Source organism: Trichomycterus rosablanca, chromosome 26, assembly GCF_030014385.1.
Source record: "Trichomycterus rosablanca isolate fTriRos1 chromosome 26, fTriRos1.hap1, whole genome shotgun sequence".
In the NCBI taxonomy this organism is placed as follows: Eukaryota; Metazoa; Chordata; class Actinopteri; order Siluriformes; family Trichomycteridae; genus Trichomycterus; species Trichomycterus rosablanca.
This window is the reverse complement of record NC_086013.1, coordinates 17,638,101-17,659,458: the sequence shown is the minus strand read 5'-3', so window position 1 is coordinate 17,659,458 and position 21,358 is coordinate 17,638,101. Positions and strand designations below refer to the sequence as shown.

General features: G+C 47.9%; 1 protein-coding gene across 4 annotated transcripts in view; it reads left to right on the top strand.

Annotated features, from left to right (window-relative positions):
* The window catches only part of LOC134303625 (ephrin type-B receptor 4a-like), a 51,716-nt gene that overhangs the window by 14,452 nt on the left and 15,906 nt on the right, over positions 1 to 21,358 (top strand). For all 4 annotated transcript variants that reach the window (XM_062989083.1, XM_062989081.1, XM_062989082.1 and 1 more), the window contains exons 2-5: positions 4,730 to 4,803; positions 4,884 to 5,165; positions 5,286 to 5,676; positions 16,141 to 16,296. In XM_062989083.1, coding sequence (XP_062845153.1) covers positions 4,738 to 4,803; positions 4,884 to 5,165; positions 5,286 to 5,676; positions 16,141 to 16,296 — 895 coding nt within the window. In that variant the 5' untranslated portion in view covers positions 4,730 to 4,737. The remainder of the gene's footprint in view (positions 1 to 4,729; positions 4,804 to 4,883; positions 5,166 to 5,285; positions 5,677 to 16,140; positions 16,297 to 21,358) is intronic.

Genomic DNA, 21,358 nt, shown 5'->3' with positions numbered 1-21,358 from the left:
TATTATTATTGTATTTATTTTAATTATATTTTTTATGTGTCATTTATATTTATAATGATATATTTATTATTTTTTCTATTAATATTATACATTTTATAAGTATTGTCATTATTAATTTGTTATTGTTATTTGACTATTATTATTGTTATTGCTTTATTATTTTATCATTATTATTACTAGATTATTATTATAATTATATTATTTAAATTTTGTTTATTATTATTATTATTTTAGTTTTTTCATTATTATTATTATTATTGGAATATTTATTTTTCATTAATTATTATTATTATAAGTATATTATTATTATTATTATTTTAGTTTTTTCGTTATCATTATTATTATTATTGAGATATTTATTTTTTATTAATTACTATTATTATTATAAGTATATTATTATTATTACGCATTTTTTTCTCTTTTACATCAATCACTCTCTGTATTACCAACATTCTCACACTCATGATGTAGAGTAAATGGAGTGTGTAAGTGACAGGTAGAGGTGTGAGAGGTGTTTTTGATTCACCTGCCTGCTGGCGTGACTGTACTCCTCATCCACATCACAACACCCCCCCCCCCCCCCCCAATCCTCCTGTCAAGGTGTCCCAGCTCGGCATGTTACCCTCATGTAGGGAGTTTAGGGGGAACAGTGGAGGTGTGAAGAGTCTCGGTGTGTTCAGGATCTGATCTGAGGAGGCTGTTGGGATATTTTGAGGGCTCAGCATGGGGTGTAGGTGCTGATTCGGGCGTGTCAGGCTGTTTTCCAGGGTGAAATGAATGTGTTTGTAATGAAGCGGCGCGTGTGAAGGGGTGCAGGAATGCACGTGTGGTAATTTTCGGGTGATTGAATGCGCCCGCTGTTTGTCGCTCTGTGGTTGCGTGTGTTTGTGTGGTTGTTAACCACAGACCTCCTGTATAAACACACGCAGGTGAGCGTGTTGTCACGCGACGCTCGTTCTCTACGTTCAACTGGTTCTGTTCAGGCTCTAATCCCTCGTCTTTTATTCCTTTCATTCCTTCTGTGGCTCTTTCATCTCATCCATCCTGCAGTCCTCACGCAGAGGTTTTTTTTTTTTTCTTCTGACTGATTTCTGAGCGGCGTGGATGAGAACGTGTCGTTATATATCAGATTTCAGCAGAAATGCACCCACATTACAGATTTATCTGATAATCTGATACATGATGCACCAGTCCAAATCTCACGTCCACACTGATGCATGATTTTGCAGCAGCAGTTTAGGGAAGGCTTGTTCCTGTTGGAACACCCATAAAACAATCTCTATAAAGTGTCCTGCACAGAGCCCTGACCTCAACAGCTCTGGAAAGAACTGGAACATTACCTGATCAATCAGCGCCCAGCCACACTGACTGAACAGGCACAAATTCCCATATACAGACACACTCAGCTGCTGCTGTTCTAGCTGAAGAGATCACAAACAGATCTAGTCTGCATCCTGTTTTGACTGCTGTGGATAAGTGTGAAGCCATCAGGCTCTTCTTTTCACCAGCCAGTGGCCGCTATACCTCATCGATACCTCATCTAGCCATGCCTTTCTAAAAAGCAAAGTCGCTGAAGGTTTTTTGGTGAAGAGGAACGTGTTCTGATCATTCACAGAAAAAGAACTGTTGTGGAAGAACATTCACAGTTTCAGAGAGAGCGGGAGCCAAACACTGCCGCCAGTTCCTCTCTCATTGTCCTGCTGCTGCTCGTCTCCTTCACTGAGAGCTAAATGCTAGCTGTGGGTTCAGCGGGCCAGCGCCAGGCTACAATTAGTCTCCCGCTTTAATTAAGGAACAAAGACGGCGCCAATTACAGCGCCAGAGACACCGAGGACGCCTGCGTGTGATTACAGAGGACGGGAGCGAAAATAAAGCCGCGACGGGGTCACCTGCTCACCGCCTACCGCCCGCGTGCCGGCATGCGCCCGAGAAAGCGCCGCCGACTGCAAACGTGCCGCGACAGAACGAGACCTCGCAGCTTTAATCCGGCGTCCAGGTGTTTGGGGTGCGTGCGGAGGGGTTTGATTTGCCAGGGCGGAGCTAATCCGAGATTTAGGGTTTGAATCGAACCTGACAGGAAGAGCTCGTGGATGTGAGGAACGTACGCGCGCTCAGGTAGCACGCCGATGTTCCTGTCCCATAAAACCTAATGACAGAGTGCAGAACGGAACGGAGCGCGCGGTCATTATCTTCTCATGTGATAGCTCATCTGGTGTGTGTGTTTGTGTGTTTGTGTGTTTGTGTGTGTGTGTGTGTGTGTGTGTGTGTGTGTGTGTGTGTTTTGGGGAATTCACCGTTTTCTCGCCCCTTTTTCATCCCTTTATTCCGGAGTTATTTCCTCCCCGCGACACTTTAGCTCTGATGCTGAGAAGCTGTAGAGGTCTGATAACAGGGTGCGGCTCCCAGCCTGAAAGTAAAGCCCCCCCTCCCCCAGAGACATCAGACTGGGGGGGGGGGCAGGAAATGTGTGTGAATGACAGATAGGAAACTGAAGTGGAAATCATGAGGCTGAGAGAAAAACTTATAGAGGTGGAGACGGATCTAAAACACAGAAGAAACAGAAGATGAAAGAGAAATTAGAGAGACGGAGCCGAGACGTTAGCGCTTCACGGCTGGATTAATGCCGTCGCTCAAAAACATTATTAATATTCATCTCCAGCAGCTGAAGTTTAATTCCAATAGAGACACACAGCTACAGATCTCTATAGAGAAAGAGCGCTGGTTTAAAACGCACCCCGACCCACCCTCAGTGTGTAGAGCCAGCTCTGTGTATCACTGCGTTCAGAGGTTCGAATCCCAACAGAGAAGCTATTTAATACGTTTCTATCAGCAGATTTTATCATCAACGTCCGTGTGAAGCCAATCGGCATCGGTATGAAGGCAGCCTTTCGTTTTTCTCATCATCGGCTGTCTTATAAATAAATCGTAACTGTAGATCAGGAGCCTTGTAGCGTCTCTCGGCGGTTTCGTACTCTTGTTAACTCGGTCAGTGCTGTCTGTGTTGGTTATTAATGGACTCACTAGCTGCCTATAATTAGATCATTCATTAATTAATTGGAATCGAAAGCGGACCTGTGAGAACCGGAACATCAGCATTACGAACGCCGTCATCTTTTGACTGAACGGGCACAAATTCCCACACACAGACACACGTCAGAGTCTTGTGAGAAGCTTCTCTGAGGAGCGGCTGCTGTTCTAGCTGAGAATATTACGTACAGATCTAGTCTGCAGCCCATTTAGCTGGTGTGGATAAGTGTGAATCCACCAGGCTCTTCTTTTCACCAGACAGCAGCCGCTATATCTCCCCTGATCACCTGTGCTGGTCTGTACCTAAGAGTCCAGAAGAGGCTCTTAAATGTGTCCGCCTGCTTTATCATGTTGAACATCATCATGAACTAGGAAATGAACTACGGTTAATCCGTTACCCCGTACCAGCCGTACCGTGGAGCCGTGTTCTCCAGGAAGAGCAGAGCTCTAAGATTGGGGCTGCATCTTGTTTAGAACGTTGAAGCAGTTCAGATTGAGCAGTATGAAGCCGAGTGACGTGTCCAGTGTTTTGATGAGACACCACCAGCTTGTTGTGTAACGCTCACGCTCCGAGTCTGTTCTCCTCAGCCGTGTCTCCTCACTGATTTATTTATTGAAGGTGTGCTTGGTTTCGGGAGGCTCGAGACGGTGGGGGGTGAAATGCCGAACGCGACATCTGCATGATCTACACAGATTTACATAAGCATGCACCTCTGGAGCTTTACGAGCTCAGATGTTGGCGTGGCATCTCTGCAGGTGATGAAGCTCAGACTCTCCCCGGGTCGCTCTTCGTCTGGCTCTGAAGAACGTTAGATGAGAGGGCTGGTTCACTTTGAGATCCTGTAGGAGAACCCTCGACCCAGATACATAGAGTTAGAGGAGGACGCCGAGGGGGGGGGGGCGGGAGGGATGGAGGTGATTCTCCCCGGAGAGGAGCGGAGACAGGAAGAACAAATGATGGTGTGAAGTGGAACGAGAGGAGAGAATCATGCAGGGTTATTTTTAGATGATGAAGATGACTGAAACGGTGCCGGATTACTAAACATCAACAAGTGACGAGTGTCAGGATGGAGAGAACAAAGCCATGTGTGAGGAGAGAGAGAGAGAGAGCAAGAGAATGGTAAAGAGAGAGAGAGAGAGAGGATGGTAGCACGAGGGAGGAAAGCATGATGTTGAGTCGAGAATACATCTGTGACCCAACGTTTTTGGCAAACTGGGTTGTACAAGGCATCAGACGGATTCTGATCGGTATTTAGCATCTTGTTTGTGGTTTCTTCAATGTAAACTGACCAAAAGTATTTGGACACCTGACCGTGAGCTTGTCGGACGTCCAGTTTTAAAAACAAATGCTAGTAAAATTGAGAGACCTTTAGTTGATCTTTTTAGAAGTGTGTCTGTGTATGGGAATTTGTGCCCATTTGGTCAAACAATGGCAGCATTTGTATGTATATGGCTGGGCACTGATTGGTCAGTCTGTGTTCCAGTTCATCCCAGAGCTGATGAGTGGGGCTGAGGTCAGGGCTCTGTGCAGAACACTGGAGTGAGATTTATTACACCTGTTAGTGATCGTTGTGGCTGAAACACAAACACCAGTTTAATAATTAGAAGGGGCGTCCCAATTCTTTTGCCAGGCGTAAAAATGAGGAACTGAAGCTGGACAGTCGTTGCATCACTCACGTTTCTCTCTCTGTGTGTTTTCCAGAGGTTCTGATGAACACCAAGACGGAGACGTCGGACCTGAAGTGGACCACGTCCCCCCGGGGCACGGGGCAGGAGGTAAGACTCCCGGTCTAAAGTCCGAAACCCTTCGATGTGATTCCGAAAGTCTCATTGTTCCGCGTCTCGCCCCTGTGCAGTGGGAGGAGGTGAGCGGCCTGGACGAGGAGAACAACAGCGTGAGGACCTATCAGATCTGTCAGAACGACGGCTTGGTGAGCCACTGGCTGCGCAGCAAGATGATCGAGCGGCGCGGGGCGTCGCAGGTTTACGTGGAGCTGCGCTTCACCATGATCGAGTGCTCGTCACGCAGCACACACCACCGCTCCTGCAAAGAGACCTTCAACCTCTACTACTACCAGACGGACACGGACGCCGCCACCGCCACACACCCCGCCTGGATGGAGAACCCCTACGTCAAGGTAAAGCGCCTCCCAGTGGTGGATTAAGTAGCTGAATAAAATGTTGAATGCCGTCTCCTAGGTCCAGGTTTAGATCCCGGTGCTCTGCGTCCCTGACCGTTCTGCTCTCTGCCCCTGCAGGTGGACACGGTTGCGGCCGATTACCTCCTGCGTAAGGGAGGAGAGAAGAAGTTCAACGTGAAGACGCTGCGCCTCGGGCCCCTCACCAAGCGAGGCTTCTACCTGGCCTTCCAGGCTCAGGGCGCCTGCATGGCCCTGCTCTCGGTGCGCGTCTTCTTCAAGAAGTGCCCGTCGCTCACCCGCTCGCTGTCCGTCTTCCCCGAGACCATCCCGCGCTCGCTGGTGCAGGAGGCCGTGGGCGAGTGCGTGAGGAACGCCGCCCTGCACGGCCCCAAGGCCCGACCCCCCAAGATGTTCTGCGCCGAGGACGGGCAGTGGGTGGACCAGCCCAGCAGCAGCTGCACGTGCTCGGCGGGGTACGAGGCGGGACCGGGAGAGCTCGAGTGCCGAGGTAAGAGAACTTCCTGCCGACCGGCTGGTATTGATCGAAGTGACTGTTTGGCATGTGCCCACTACTCCAGGGTTTGAATTCCTAGCTGTGCTATCAGTCGGTCAGGCGTTTGTCTGAGGGAGGGCGAGGTGACCGAGGCCCTGTGATTGATTGGTTGTGTATCTGGGGTGTGCTGTTGCTTTGTGCCTGGTGATGCCAGGGAAACTGGACCCACCGCAACCATGAAAATGATTAGAAATACAAAATGATTTATTAGTTCCGTTAGTTTGATGGTAAGAGCCGAGCTGTCGGAGTTCCGGGGGTTTGGATCCCGGTCTGAGCTCACAAATACAGAGAACTCATGATGGTAAGTGAATATAAAGCTCAGACTGTATAAGAATGTAGATTATAAGGTTATATAGTGTTTAGGTTTGTGTTATATAAACGCACTGATGCTTTCATCTCACTAACAGTAAATCAGATTAAACTCGCCGGCGCTTCAGTGCTGCCGGAGACGCGACTCAGAACAATCTGATTACTGAGCCAATCAGCTGCTCAAGTTCACCGTCATCTGATTACAGCGGTGCATGTGACCCTGTGATTGGATTTACTCCCAAATCTGATCTCCTGCACTTATCAGATTCTTCTCTACATGTTAACACACTCGCGTGGGTGTGGGTGTGTGTGTGTGTGTGTGTGTGTGTGTGTGTGCGCTGCAGAGAAACGGTCATTTTTCTTTACTCTATTTAATCCAAACAGACTCACAACTGTAACCGAACACAATTCAAGTAACTCAGGGTTGAGGGTCTTGCTCAGGGGTCCAACAGCAGCAACTTAGTAGTGGTGGTGGTAGTGGTGCAGGGGTTTGAACCGATGACCTTCTGATCAGTAGTCTAGACCCTTGACTGAGCTTTCACTGCTCATGCTCACACTGAAAGAAAGATATTTGATTTTTAGAACTTAAAATAAGGAAAATTCTGTAAATCAGATTAAACTCGCAGGGATTAAAACTTCCTTTAAAGCTCAACACATTTCATTAAGCAGACATTAAGAGCTTTTAAGAGAAAAAGATTCAAACTTAAGTCCCCATCAGTCGTGTCACATAAAACTCCATCCTGTGCCCATTTCTCATCGAACTCTTGATGTCATTATTCAGTAAGAATAATCAGTTTTAACCCCCAGCTTCATCAGTATCATTTTATTCCTTCTTTGTGAGCCAGACAGAATTTTTGCTCGTCCTGTGAAAGTTTGAGAGAGAGAGAGAGAGTGTGTGAGAGAGAGAGAGAGAGAGAGAGAGAGAGAGAGAGAGAGAGCAGGACGAATGAAAGACGAAATCCCGAACAGAACCAGGTCAGTGTAGAAGCGGACTCAGCCAGAACGACTTAGCTTTAGCCAATTAGCATACAATTTGCATTCATTTGAATTACACTTCAGATAATGGAACCGCAGCGAGCGGAGGGATGGAAACCCGGGGAGGGGAAGCGGGGCGAGAAGAGAGGAGACGGGGACGGAGAGCGGGAGGACGTGTAGAAACGAAGGAGGAAGGTGGATGAGAAGAAGGATTTGGATGTTAAAAAGCCTGAGATCGTCCGGAGGGAGGAAAGGAAGGACGTGGTGTCACATTCAGGAGGAATAAAGCACCTCATCACCTCCTCATCTCTCAAAAATAAACCCAGTAACTCCAGCCGGGCACCTACACAGACGCATGATTGGCCGTGTCTGTAGGGGTGGGGATTATGGGGGCATTTCACGTTTAGCTGTTTGCAAACGGAAGTGGGTGGCTCTCCGCACTAGAGTCCGCCCCTGGCAGGTGAAAAGAAGTGGTCTGTAGCTTCACGGTTGTCTGAGAGGGATGGAAGTCAGGGGTGGGAGTAGGGACTCCAACTAAACAGGACCATGTGTTCACATTTTAAAGATGATGATTGGTGGCGATCGTCGACCGCATGTTTGATTCAGAACAGGTTTCATGCCTCATGCCCATCCTGACGCAACCCTCCTATTTATCCGGGCTTGGGACCTGCACTCAAGTGCAATGACGTCCCCCCACAGTGGCTTAGTTCACGTAACTGCATGCACCTTCAGGATTCGAACCCTCGGAACCAAGGCTCTGAGCGTTACGCCACACCAGCTCGTATGCTGAAATCAGACCTGCAGCCTGGAATTTACTTCTCATCGTTTAATTGTGTTTGAGACGTGTGTTCACACTCGGACCTTCCCTAAACACGCCGGGGAGAGAGAGAAATACATCTTAAAACGATGTAGAGTACACACACACACACACACACTCGTTCTCCCTCGAGGTCCACGGTGCAGGACTAACATAAATCCACACTGACAGCATCCGCAACTTTTCACACTCCTCCAGCAAGATAGAGAGGGACGAGGAGAGAGGGGGGGACGGGGGTGCGAGGGGGGGACGGGCGGGGACGGGCTGAATTGGGAAGCCTGAATAGGGCACTTCAAAAGAAGTGAAAAGAGATTGAGTGTGTGAGGGAGAAAGACCTAGAAACCAGAGCAAGATGGAGTGAGAGGTCGCATGGAGGTCGAGCCACTAACAATGTCAGATTCTCTGCGAAAAAGAGGCGAAAGGCAAAAAAAGGAGAACCTCACCCCCCCCCGTCTGCACCCCACCCAAAATAACAAAAAGAGCTGATAAAAGCTGTGAGAAATGGAGGGTGGAGGTCGATCAGTTTCTCTGGGTTTCATCATCACTTATTACATGAACCATAATACACACACACACACACACACACACACACACTGCACTGTATCAGCCGCACACCCTCGCCAAATCTCCACACACGCGTTTCCCATCATCCTACACTCCCGAGAAAAGGGCGTGTCTAAATTCTTAGAACCCTTAAAATGCTCCTACTGAGGCGCCTTAATTTACGTTTACATTTTTATTTTCAGCATTTAGAGGACGCTTTTATCCAAAGCGACTTACATTACAGTTACAGTATACAGTCTGAGCAATTGAGGGTTAAGGGCCTCGCTCAAGGGCCCAACAGCACCAACCTGGCAGTGGTAGGGCTTGAACCAGCGACCTTAACCACTAGGTTACAGCTGGCCCACGAGTGATGATCTGACTGAATAACGAGGGAGCGTCCGACGCCTCCTCAGCGCTGATGATCAATCCCAGCATTCAGTGCGGCACGACTTTCCTCACCAAAAACTACAAACATGGTGGACGAATCAATGCGGAGCAACCAACAGAGTTCTTATCTAATGTAAATAAATTCTGGTTGATGTGTAATCTGTATAAAGGTGTAATTATACGAGTGTGGTTTATTTGTAAATCCGGGCTCGTCTGTGAGCTCCTCCTGCCCCCCGGTTCTTCATCTGTTTGTATTATTAAGCCGTTTGTGCTCTGTCTGGGTTTCTCCTCCATTTATTTTCCAATTTAGTCATATCCAGTTCCCGACTGTGAATCCGCTGCATGCTTGCATGGTCACTGGTCTGATCAGGGTGAGCCGGATCATCACACGTCCCCTCAGACACGTCAAATCTGTGGCCGCTTCTCATCACCTGTCAGTGTTGGGTTCCTACACAGAGAGCCGTATCGTGTACAGAGAGTCACATTAAGCTCCATGTGGACCCCCCCCCCCCCCCCCCAGATTCGGAGCTCGATAGCTGCAGGGTGCAGTCAGAACTTCCCTCATGTTGGGTTGAAGTTCTTTTGTTATGTGTGATATCCAGATCTCACACACACACACACACACACACACACACACACACACACACACACACACACGGTCGAGCCGCAGCGGAACACTTTTATTTTCATTTCTTGGAATAAGTGGTAGTAAATTTTGGAGGGTTGATGATGATGAATCCCTCCAGCTTCTCCCACACGTTTCTGCAGGATAGATCAGTCCATCACACGCCTCCCACTGACCATCAATCATCCCGCACGCTCACACCCAGGGGGCGCCGGCTGTGTGTGTGTGTTCTGAAGTACTGGACTAAGAATCGGAAAGTTGACGGTTCAAGCTTCATCACATCGTCACCTGGTTGCCACTGTTGGGCCCCTGAGCAAGGCCCTTAATTCTCAACTGCTGAAAGTGTATTCAGTCATAAATGTAGTTCACTTTGGATTAAAGCGTGTGTGTGTGTCTGAGTTTGTGTATGTACAGTGTATCACAAAAGTGAGTACACCCCTCACATTTCTGCAAATATTTTATTATATCTTTTCATGGGACAACACTATAGAAATAAAACTTGGATATAACTTAGAGTAGTCAGTGTACAACTTGTGTAGCAGTGTAGATTTACTGTCTTCTGAAAATAACTCAACACACAGCCATTAATGTCTAAATAGCTGCAACATAAGTGAGTACACCCCACAGTGAACATGTCCAAATTGTGCCCAAAGTGTCAATATTTTTGTGTGACCACCATTATTATCCAGCACTGCCTTAACCCTCCTGGGCATGGAATTCACCAGAGCTGCACAGGTTGCTACTGGAATCCTCTTCCACTCCTCCATGATGACATCACGGAGCTGGTGGATGTTAGACACCTTGAACTCCTCCACCTTCCACTTGAGGATGCGCCACAGGTTCTCAATTGGGTTTAGTCCATCGCCTTTACCTTCAGCTTCCTCAGCAAGGCAGTTGTCATCTTGGAGGTTGTGTTTGGGGTCGTTATCCTGTTGGAAAACTGCCATGAGGCCCAGTTTTCGAAGGGAGGGGATCATGCTCTGTTTCAGAATGTCACAGTACATGTTGGAATTCATGTTTCCCTCAATGAACTGCAGCTCCCCAGTGCCAGCAACACTCATGCAGCCCAAGACCATGATGCTACCACCACCATGCTTGACTGTAGGCAAGATACAGTTGTCTTGGTACTTCTCACCAGGGTGCCGCCACACATGCTGGACACCATCTGAGCCAAACAAGTTTATCTTGGTCTCGTCAGACCACAGGGCATTCCAGTAATCCATGTTCTTGGACGGCTTGTCTTCAGCATACTGTTTGCGGGCTTTCTTGTGCGTCAGCTTCCTTCTGGGATGACGACCATGCAGACCGAGTTGATGCAGTGTGCGGCGTATGGTCTGAGCACTGACAGGCTGACCTCCCACGTCTTCAACCTCTGCAGCAATGCTGGCAGCACTCATGTGTCTATTTTTTAAAGCCAACCTCTGGATATGACGCCGAACACGTGGACTCAACTTCTTTGGTCGACCCTGGCGAAGCCTGTTCCGAGTGGAACCTGTCCTGGAAAACCGCTGTATGACCTTGGCCACCATGCTGTAGCTCAGTTTCAGGGTGTTAGCAATCTTCTTATAGCCCAGGCCATCTTTGTGCAGAGCAACAATTCTATTTCTCACATCCTCAGAGAGTTCTTTGCCATGAGGTGCCATGTTGAATATCCAGTGGCCAGTATGAGAGAATTGTACCCAAAACACCAAATTTAACAGCCCTGCTCCCCATTTACACCTGGGACCTTGACACATGACACCAGGGAGGGACAACGACACATTTGGGCACAATTTGGACATGTTCACTGTGGGGTGTACTCACTTATGTTGCCAGCTATTTAGACATTAATGGCTGTGTGTTGAGTTATTTTCAGAAGACAGTAAATCTACACTGCTATACAAGCTGTACACTGACTACTCTAAGTTATATCCAAGTTTCATGTCTATAGTGTTGTCCCATGAAAAGATATAATGAAATATTTGCAGAAATGTGAGGGGTGTACTCACTTTTGTGATACACTGTATGTGTACATGTGTGCGTGTGTGTTTAAATATCTATGTGTGTTTGAGTGTCTGTGTGTGTGCGCATATATGCGTGCTGAAGTACTGAACTAAGAATCAGAAGGTTGTCAGTTCAAGCCCCATGACATCATCACCAGGTTGCCACTGTTGGGCCCCTGAGCAAGGCCCTTAGTAATAGTTGTAAGTCACTTTGGATAAAAGTGGATGCTAAATGCCACAAATGTAAATGTGTGTGTGAGCTGGTGCACGTGTGTGTGCTGGGCGGACTGTGTGTGTGTGTGTGTGTGTGTGTGTGTGTGTGTGTGTGTGTGTGTGAGTGTGAGTGAGTGTGTGTGTGTGTGTGTGTGATGGGCAGACTGTTAAAAGTTGATCATCTGCCACACTTAATCGAAGCAGCTGTTCTGTCTGTGGGAGTGCAACTGCTGGAACACACACACACACACACACACACACACTTACTTACTCAGCATTCATTCCTTTACACACACCCACCCGCTATTCACCTCTCCACACACACACACACACACACACAGAGCAGTGGAAGAATAGAGCAGGTCCAGCACAATGGAACCTTTACTGACCCCACAGATTGGGGGGACGGGGGAACCAGGCACAGAGACCCTGAACCTGCAGGACGGGGTGGGTGAGGTTACAACGAGCCCGGGTCACAGGTCAAAGGTTACAGGGTTGAGGGCCTTGGAGGGGTTTAATGGATCGGGATGGAGAGTGGAGCAATACAATATCATTATACACATACTTATAGATTCACTCATGCATTTCACATTCACACACACGCACACACACACAGATGTGCGCTACATCATCTTAACATCTGTGATGACTGTCCGGCTGATAGCACCTCTGAGATTCAAACCCAGGATCCCGGGGGTGGTGTGAGCTTGTGTAATAGACAGCTGCACCATATATATATATATATGTAACAAAAGTATGTGGACATACTCTAACAGCTTCCACTTCTCTTCTGGGATGGCTTTCCTCAAGATTTTGGAGTGTGTCTGTGGGAATTTCTGTCCGTTCCTTTTTAAGAGCGTTTAAGAAATTAGACACTGATATTGGATGAGAGGGCCCGGCCCACAGTCTCTGTTCTAGTTCATCCCAAAGCTGTATAATGGGGGTGGAGGTCAGAGGGATGGGGGTGGAGGTCAGGGCGCTTCTCTAAACTCAGCACTGATGCTGGTATGAAGCTTTCAGGATTCTCAGCTTCACCGTCCGCTTCGTTCCTCACAGAATCGTCCGTGTGAGCAGCTTCAGCCGTTTGTTAGAGCCAGAGAGGAGTGTGTGAAACACACACACACACACACACACACACACACACAAGGACTTTAATCAGAGACGGGGCTAAATCAGTGTGTGTGTTTTGATTAATGTGATTAACTGGTGTTAATCAAAATCACACACACACACACACACACACACAGTGTGAAGAGAAAGTGTTTGTCCCAGATTTGCGTTCATCTCTGACGCCGGAGCAGAACGACTCGGTGTTTAACTTTCTGCTTCACCGACTGATTTACAGAAACGTCACACACACACACACACACACCGGCTGTGTCCCAAATCTCAGCGTGTACTTTTAATTTCATTTGCTTTGACTGCTTTATCCTGGTCAGGGCCGCAGCGAGCCTGATGTAACCTGGAAAAGCTGGACACGAGGTAGGAAAACCTGGGCCGGGGTGCCAATCCGTCACATGGCTTCGGTCGACCCTATTTAGACACCAGTCATGTCTGTATGTAGACCACCGTCGTAGCCTGGTCAGGGTTGCTGTGGGTCCACTGTCCCTTGGGATCACACGGTGCAATGCTTTAACACACCCAGACAGGACGGCAATCGGTCATCATCAATCATGTCTGTATATAGACACCCAACCGGACGATAGCACCGAATCCCTGTTATCCCGGTCATAAGTACGTGATGTTTGATCGGCTCCACACACTCTGAGCGTCTCCACCTCTTCCTGCTCACGTACACACTCCTCACACACACACACACACACACACACACACCATACCACCCCGACCCCACCGGCGCAGCTAATTATTCAGCTCGCCTGGCATTGTTTCTGTGTGTGTGTGTGTGTGTGTGTGCGCGCGCGCCGACCCCTCTTTTCTTTCGCTCTGATGTGAAATGCAGGTCAGTGTGGGTGCACGTTCCTCCACTTTCACTCGCACTCTCTCCACTCATTAAGCGAGTGTGTGACTTTAATATGGACCTGTATCTCTGGGTAAACTCATTACTCACCCACGTGTGTGTGTGTGTGTGTGTGCTGATATTCGTGTGCTCAGCACTATAAGATTAATATATACAGTATGTAATCTGTGTGTGTGTCCTGAGAGTTTTGATCCGCATAAACGTCCCAGATTTGATACGCCAGAACAGCAGTGGTCTCCTCCAGGATGACGATTTATCCCTCCACAGGGCTCCGGAGCTCACCGAATGTTGTGATTGGAATGAAACTGGTGTAAAGCGCATGCTAAGGTTGCCAGATCTTTCCTCCAGAACACCTTTGGGGGATTTTTGATCAACGTGCTGGACATCGTCTCCTCCTCCTGCGGAGAAAAGAACTCTCAGCGCATTCACATAAGAAGCGGCAAAACCACAACTTCACCCGATTGAACTTTGACCCAGTTTGCTGTTCGCTGACCTTTTTAAAGCTCCTCCAATGAGACGAACTGTTTGATACGAGGCGGTAAAAGCGACTCGGGCCGTACGAACAAAACTTACCGTGACTTACTGTAGTAAAACAGCGAGTGAGGAATGGGATTAGTGGAGGAACTTATGAGCAGTAATAATGAAGAGAAGTTTAGTGCTCCTGTCTCCTTCTTTTACTACATTAAACCACGTTAAGCTTTATTTTCAACCAGAAGCGTTTTAGACTCTGGGAGAAGCTGATTCTGATTCTTACAACCAGAAGCTGGAGCTGTAACACAAGTTTAAAAGTGAAACAGGGAGGAGAATCCAGATAAACACAGATACACATGGAGCTGTAACCCTGGATCTGACGCTTATTCCACACTGATGCAGATTCAGATCAGATTCACACGCTGATGTTCATTCGAGGCTGAACACGTCGAGTTTAAGGGACAAATTTCTCCACGAAGGGCGTCGAGTTACAAAGATTTCAAGTTTAGGGAACGTCGAGTTACAAGGTACCAGTGTAGCAGTAATTGTACTGTAAATACCAGACTAAATGTTCCCTGGAGTACTGTAAATGCATTGTTGTCAGGAGGTTTGTGCAACCAGTGGGGGCCACCAGAGTGCAGAGGGGAACTAAGCATATCTAAACTAAAACAGGAAAAATAAATTCTGCTTTTATTTTATCATATTCACACTTTAATGACATTTTACCACACCAAGACTCATGATTTTGTCGCTTCTCATGAGTAGACCCGTTAGAGTTCCAGATAGCGTAGAATCAGTGTCGAGCTGCACCCGACCACCGTGAGGCGCCGTTCCAACTTCAGTGCAGCTTGATACTGATTTAAAGCAATTTTATATTTCACACTGGTGTTCTGAAATTCTCCGTCTCTGAGACCGCACACACACCCTGAACCAAGCCTATCAGTATAACTGTGTGTGTGTGTGTGTGTGTGTGTGTGTGTGTGTGTGTGTGTGTGTGTGTGTGTGTGTGTGTGTGTGTGTGAGTGTGTGTGTGTTGATTTATACCGGCTGGGAAAGGAAGAGTCTCGCTGAATTGTAATGATGTCATGACCAGAAGATTAGAGCTGACGCTGGGGTTTTTCCTCTCACACACACACACACACACACACACACACACACACACACACACTGCTCCGTCGACATGTCTGTTCCTGTTCAGCGTTCACACCTCATCTCACTGCCGTGTGTGTGTTTAATGATAATGCTACACCAAAGGCAGCGGAAAACCCTACTTTAATGTGATCGCTGGGTTTTACACACACACACACACACACACACACACACACACATGAGAAGACACCCGCTGTGCAGTAAAGCTCGGCGACTTTAATCCAGAATCTGGCCGCACTTTCTCACAGGAGAAACGCTCGTTCAGTCAGGACACGTTCACGCCCAATCAGAACGTTCCTGTGGGTTTATTTACGGTGGCGCTGCAAGAAGCAAGAAGGTCCTGGGTTCGATTCCCAGGTTGGGACGGTACAGGTCCTTTCTGTGTGGAGTTTGCATGTTCTCCCCATGTCTGTGTGGGTTCCTTCTCATGTGCCCCAATGCGCCCTTAAATATGGATCTTCTGCTCTGGATGGGTGTGTTGTGGCCTGCAGTGAATGGGCATCAGGTCCAGGGTGTGGTCATGATGATCAGCGTGTGTGTGTGTGTGTGGTGTGTATGAGTGTTGTGATGGTAATGATACGGCGCTGTATTCGTCACCGCGTGGCGCTCGGTGTTGTGTCTAGTTCTTGTTGCCGTGCGGCGGCGTGTTGGTAAGTGGAGGATGTGGGTGTGTCCTGGTTTCCTCAATGAAGGTTTAATTATGTGCCTGCAGTGCACCGTGTTGTGTCTGGGTGGGTGTGGGTGTGTGTGAGTGGGTGTGGGTGTGTGTGAGCCTTTGCTTACACACACACACACACACACACACACACACACTCGCATCACGTTCATTTTGTTTACAAGTCCTGACATTGATGAATGGATCCTCCATTCCTGTTTGTCTTTTGATAATGGGGTTGTGTGTGTGTGTGTGTGTGTGTGTGTGTGTGTGTGTGTCTCACTCACTCTGTCTCCATGTCTCTCGCCCCATCAGCGTGTCCCGCCGGTCACTTCAAGCTGAGCCCCGGCGCTGGTCCCTGTTCTCCCTGTCCCGAGTCCAGTCACACCGGAGAGACCGGAGCCGCCGCCTGCATGTGTCGACCCGGGTACCACCGCGCACCCAAAGACACGCTGGACACGCCCTGCACCCGTAAGTCCACCACACACACACACACACACACACACACACACACACACACACACACACACACAAAAGACAGCAGCACACAAAAGCAAACCTCCACACACACGTGGTAGCCTGGATACACCCTGTACACATGAACTAATCACACACACACACACACACTGGTACAATGGCATGACATTAAAAAGACACACGGACTGGCACAAACAACACCGTTTGCACGCACCTGAGTGCCGGGTGTAGTCCCGCACCGGTAAGAATCTTAATCTCGTGTTTAAAAACCCCAAACAAACAAAAAAACAGTGAAAGGAAAACAAATGCAGCAGCCAAAATAATGGAAACCAACAAGGTTGCAAATAAAAGACAGAAAAACGTCCACGTGTGCAGCGGAGAACATGCACAGAACAGGGACAGAGCAGAACCGAGAACTGAAATAAGGGAGAAACAGAACCAGCCGGGATTGGCAATAAACCCCCAGTCGGCGGGGTCCATGCCAGAAAGTGCCGTCACGCCTCCTTTGGGGCAGCTCGCTCGTCCAGTGTGGTTCTGTCGTGCCGTCTAAAGGGTCCCTGAGTTCCTTAGAAAAGACAGAGAGCCTGGCATCACCGTTTTACCAGAGGAGACGGCAAATCCGTGATGGAAAAACCGTAATAAATAGAAACCCCTCCACCTGGAGCGAATTAAATCTCAACCAGCGACAAAAGGAACCTCGCACTTCCCCAAAAACTATCAAAATTAAAATGTGGATCATCTGCTCTGGATGAGTGTGTTGTGCCCTGTAGTGGATGGGCACCAGGTCTGGCGTGTAGTCCTGCCCTGCACCCAAAGTTATACTCAAAAGTAACCGATACATTAATCATGTGCGCCTCCATGCCCCGTCTGCCGTCCATATTTGGCAAAACAGGAGGACGTGATTCTGGTGGGTCGATACACAACAGTAAAGCACTGCTTTGTTTTTGGGGCTTCAAACCACAGACATCAGATTAAAAAGGCCCCCAGGTTTACCCCCAACCCCCTTCCCAAACACCCCACTTTAGTACCAGGATGAGGAAACCAGTAGCCCCGAGTTGCAGGTCCTCACACGAGGACTCTCACTTTTGTTCTTCTTTCTTTATGAGCCTCATTAGCCGTCCGTTCCTCCTGCTCTCATGTCTCAGACGTCCGTCCGGTCTCCCCCGCCTCGCCCCTCCGCACTCACCCCGCCCTCACATTCCTTCTGTCCGGAATCTTTCCGTCTGAGCGGCTGCGTCTCCTCCTGCTTTTGTGTTTCTCTCTTCGGCTATCTCTCCTCTCTCGTCACCTGCTCCACATTCCTCCCTTTATTCCTCACAGGTGCTTCCTCCTTTGTGGTGCATGCTGGGCATTGTAGTGCCTCTCTATAGAGCGACAGGTTGACTGACGGCTGATTGGACAGAGGGGTTTGATGGCCGCTGAATGGCGGCTCTAATGAAGCTGTGACAGCGGGGCGCAGGGTTGAATAGAGATGCGTGGAGAGTCTTTCAGTGGACTGGAGGAACCGCCGGGTTCTTCTGGCTTGCTGATGATCCAGCGTGCTCACCACAGGCAGGAGCTCTGTGGGGTGCTTCAGTAGGGGGTGTAGTTTGGGACAACATGATAAGGACAGGGATTTAGTGTAGGAAGTGAAGACATCTCCTCCTCAGGGAACACACTATGGAGAAGTGGAGACATCTTCTAATGTTCTGCACATGTTACTGTAATGGTTTATGTGGCCTGTGTAGTGAAGATGAGTGTTTGGTTTGGGACATGTCCACAGTGACCCTAAATGGTTTATGTGGCCTATGTAGTGAAGATGAGCATTGGATTGGGACATGTCCACAGTGACCCTTAATGGTTTTTGTGGCCTATGTAGTGAAGACGAGCATTTGGATTGGGACACATCCACAGTGACCCTAAATACTGTAGTTTATGTGGCCTATGTAGTGAAGACGAGCATTTGGATTGGGACACATCCACAGTGACCTTAAATACTGTAGTTTATGTGGCCTATGTAGTGAAGACGAGCATTTGGATTGGGACACATCCACAGTGACCTTAAATACTGTAGTTTATGTGGCCTATGTAGTGAAGACGAGCATTTGGATTGGGACATGTCCACAGTGACCCTAAATGGTTTATGTGGCCTATGTAGTGAAGACGAGCATTTGGATTGGGACACGTCCACAGTGACCCTAAATGGTTTATGTGGCCTATGTAGTGAAGACGAGCATTTGGATTGGGACACGTCCACAGTGACCCTAAATGGTTTATGTGGCCTATGTAGTGAAGACGAGCATTTGGATTGGGACATGTCCACAGTGACCCTAAATGGTTTATGTGGCCTATGTAGTGAAGACGAGCATTTGGATTGGGACACGTCCACAGTGACCCTAAATAGTTTATGTGGCCTATGTAGTGAAGACGAGCATTTGGATTGGGACACGTCCACAGTGACCCTAAATGGTTTATGTGGCCTATGTAGTGAGGAACAGCATTTGGATTGGGACACGTCCACAGTTCATTGGGTTCTACATAGTAAAAACAAGTACATAGTACAAATTGGAACACGTCCACAGTGATCCTTATGTAGTTAAGTTCAAGCATTTGGATTGGGACACGTCCACAGCACAGACGATGCTGAGATGTTTGTAGTGAATTTGTGTGATTTAGGACACGTCCAGAGTGTATTACTCTAGTCTAATGGAGTGTGTGCATGTGTTTAAATTGTTTGATTTCCGTGCTGTAGTTTGCTGATACACACACACACACACACACACACACACACACACACACACACACACACTCGCGCTGAATCACTTTGTGCTGATAAATCTACATTTGGGTTTGTTTACAGTTTTATCAGCAAATACGGCGCCACAACTCGCTAGACAGCAGTGGGCGGTTTGTGAATGTGTGAAGACGCACACACACACACACACACACACAGAGTGCTAATACATAGCTGGATTTAACACTGATGCTAAAAAGATTAGCATGTTTGTGTACAATCACACGATCTTTATCGCACACACACACACGGCTCAGTGTTTGGGAGGAGGATTAGTACTGTAATTGTGTGTGTGTGAAACAGAGGCAGTAAAACACACAGCTCAGAGCGAAGCGACGCTGTGTGTGTGTGTGTGTAAATGAAAGCTGGGTTTATTAGCACTAATCCCTTCTAGGTAATAAGAAGGAAAGTTAATACAGTTCAAAGCTGAAAATGAGAGCGCTGTATTACACACACACACACACACACACACACACACACAGAGCGAGAGGGGGCGGATGATGCCCGGGTAGTGATCGATAATAAACCCCTTCTCACAAATCGGATCTTTTTCTTCCTCCATCATGATGAACGATGGTACCGGGCGACCTGTCAGCATCAGAACCATCACAGATCCCGGCGGAACCTCACGGCTCCGGCTTTATTATAAACCCCGACGTGCCCGAGGGCGCCCAGCACCCGTTATGTTTCTCCACTCGGTCATTCAGACGTGTGTGTGTGTCTTCTCGGCCCACGTCAGTCACTCGGAGCAGAACCGGAACCCAGAAGAGCCGGAACAAGAGCCGAGAGAGAGAACCGGAAGCTTCAGACCCTTTTAGAAATCCTTTTAAAAGCAGGGAAACCTGACCCCATGCATACAAGCAGTCGTTTTGGGAGGGGGGTGTGAGAGTCAGACCCGTAGTTCCTGGTCTTCAGCCCTCAGTCGCTGCCCATACTAAAGCTGAAAATGCTCAGTTGGCACAAACACTAGAGAAAAGTGTGTAGAATTAATACGCTGCTATATCAGATATTTCAAGTCAGGTCGATTTTATCTGTATATAATAGACATCGTCTCAAAGCAACTTCACAGAATCCAGGACCGACAGCCCCAAAATCCCCTGTTGAGCAGCCGAGGGGCGACAGTGGCAGGAAAAACTTCCTAAAATTACAGGAAGGAACCTTTAGAGGAACCAGAGGAACTCAGCAGGGACCCCCCGTCCTCCTTGGGTGGCCTGGAGAGTAATCATGCATGCACAAAATTAATATTAAGTAAAGGTTATAATTAGTGAAAAGAACAAACAAGCGGAATATTTGAATTCAAGACCTTTCCTGATCTGTGCCAGTCGCTCTTGTGCCCTCAGTTGCAGGTCCGGGGGTCACGGAGCGATCGGATTCTGGAGACTTTCTTTTCAAAACACGTTCCATGTTAGTTTGTGAGCTTTAGTGACAGTAAACACTGAGAAAGCGGTGTGTGAGACGTTTACTCTACATTTCCATGATAAATTTAATTCATGTAATCACATCATCACTGTCAGGATGTGTTTTTGACGGCACCCCGGGTGAGACGCTCATCTGTAGTGATGGATTGATGGATGGATTTAGCAGGATCATTTATAAAACACAAACCCGAGCTTTACCGAGCTCACGTATCAGCAGACGTGTGATCTGATGCTGGAAACATCAGATCACACGAGCGATCACATCACACGGGTTGATACGCCGTCATCATTTCAGCAGTGATGAATGAAACGAACGCACTTCCAGGAGCCCAACCCGGTCTTCTGTACTATTTTTAAAATCGATACGGCGCTGCTCGTGTTCCAGACCGCTGCTGTAAATTGGAGAGACGAACGTGTGATTTAAAGCCGGAGGGAGAACGGTGTGAAATATAAAAAATCTTCATATGATACCAAACACAAGTTAAAATAAATAAATTACAAAGAAAAACAATAACAGCAGCACGATATTAAATGTTGTTCCGAGCCCTGCTGAACTCGGGGAACTGTACAGAACTATACTTTCCTTAACTAGGTCAGCGAGCGAGCGAGCGGATCAGACTCTCCTTATCTGCCGTGTGATTGGTCAGGACTGGTGGTGGTGCACGCATCAGTGCTGGGTTGAATTAAAAAGGGGTTACATCCCGGATCAGTAGTCACTAGTACTGGTGGAAACGACGCTGCTGACTGATGATTTGTAGGAGGTGGCGATGACTAAAAGACCTAAGAAGGAGGTCGAGCTAGAGGTTTTGGTTGGGAGTAACGAGGATATTTAGGAGGATTTGGAGACCGTAAGGGAGGAGAGATT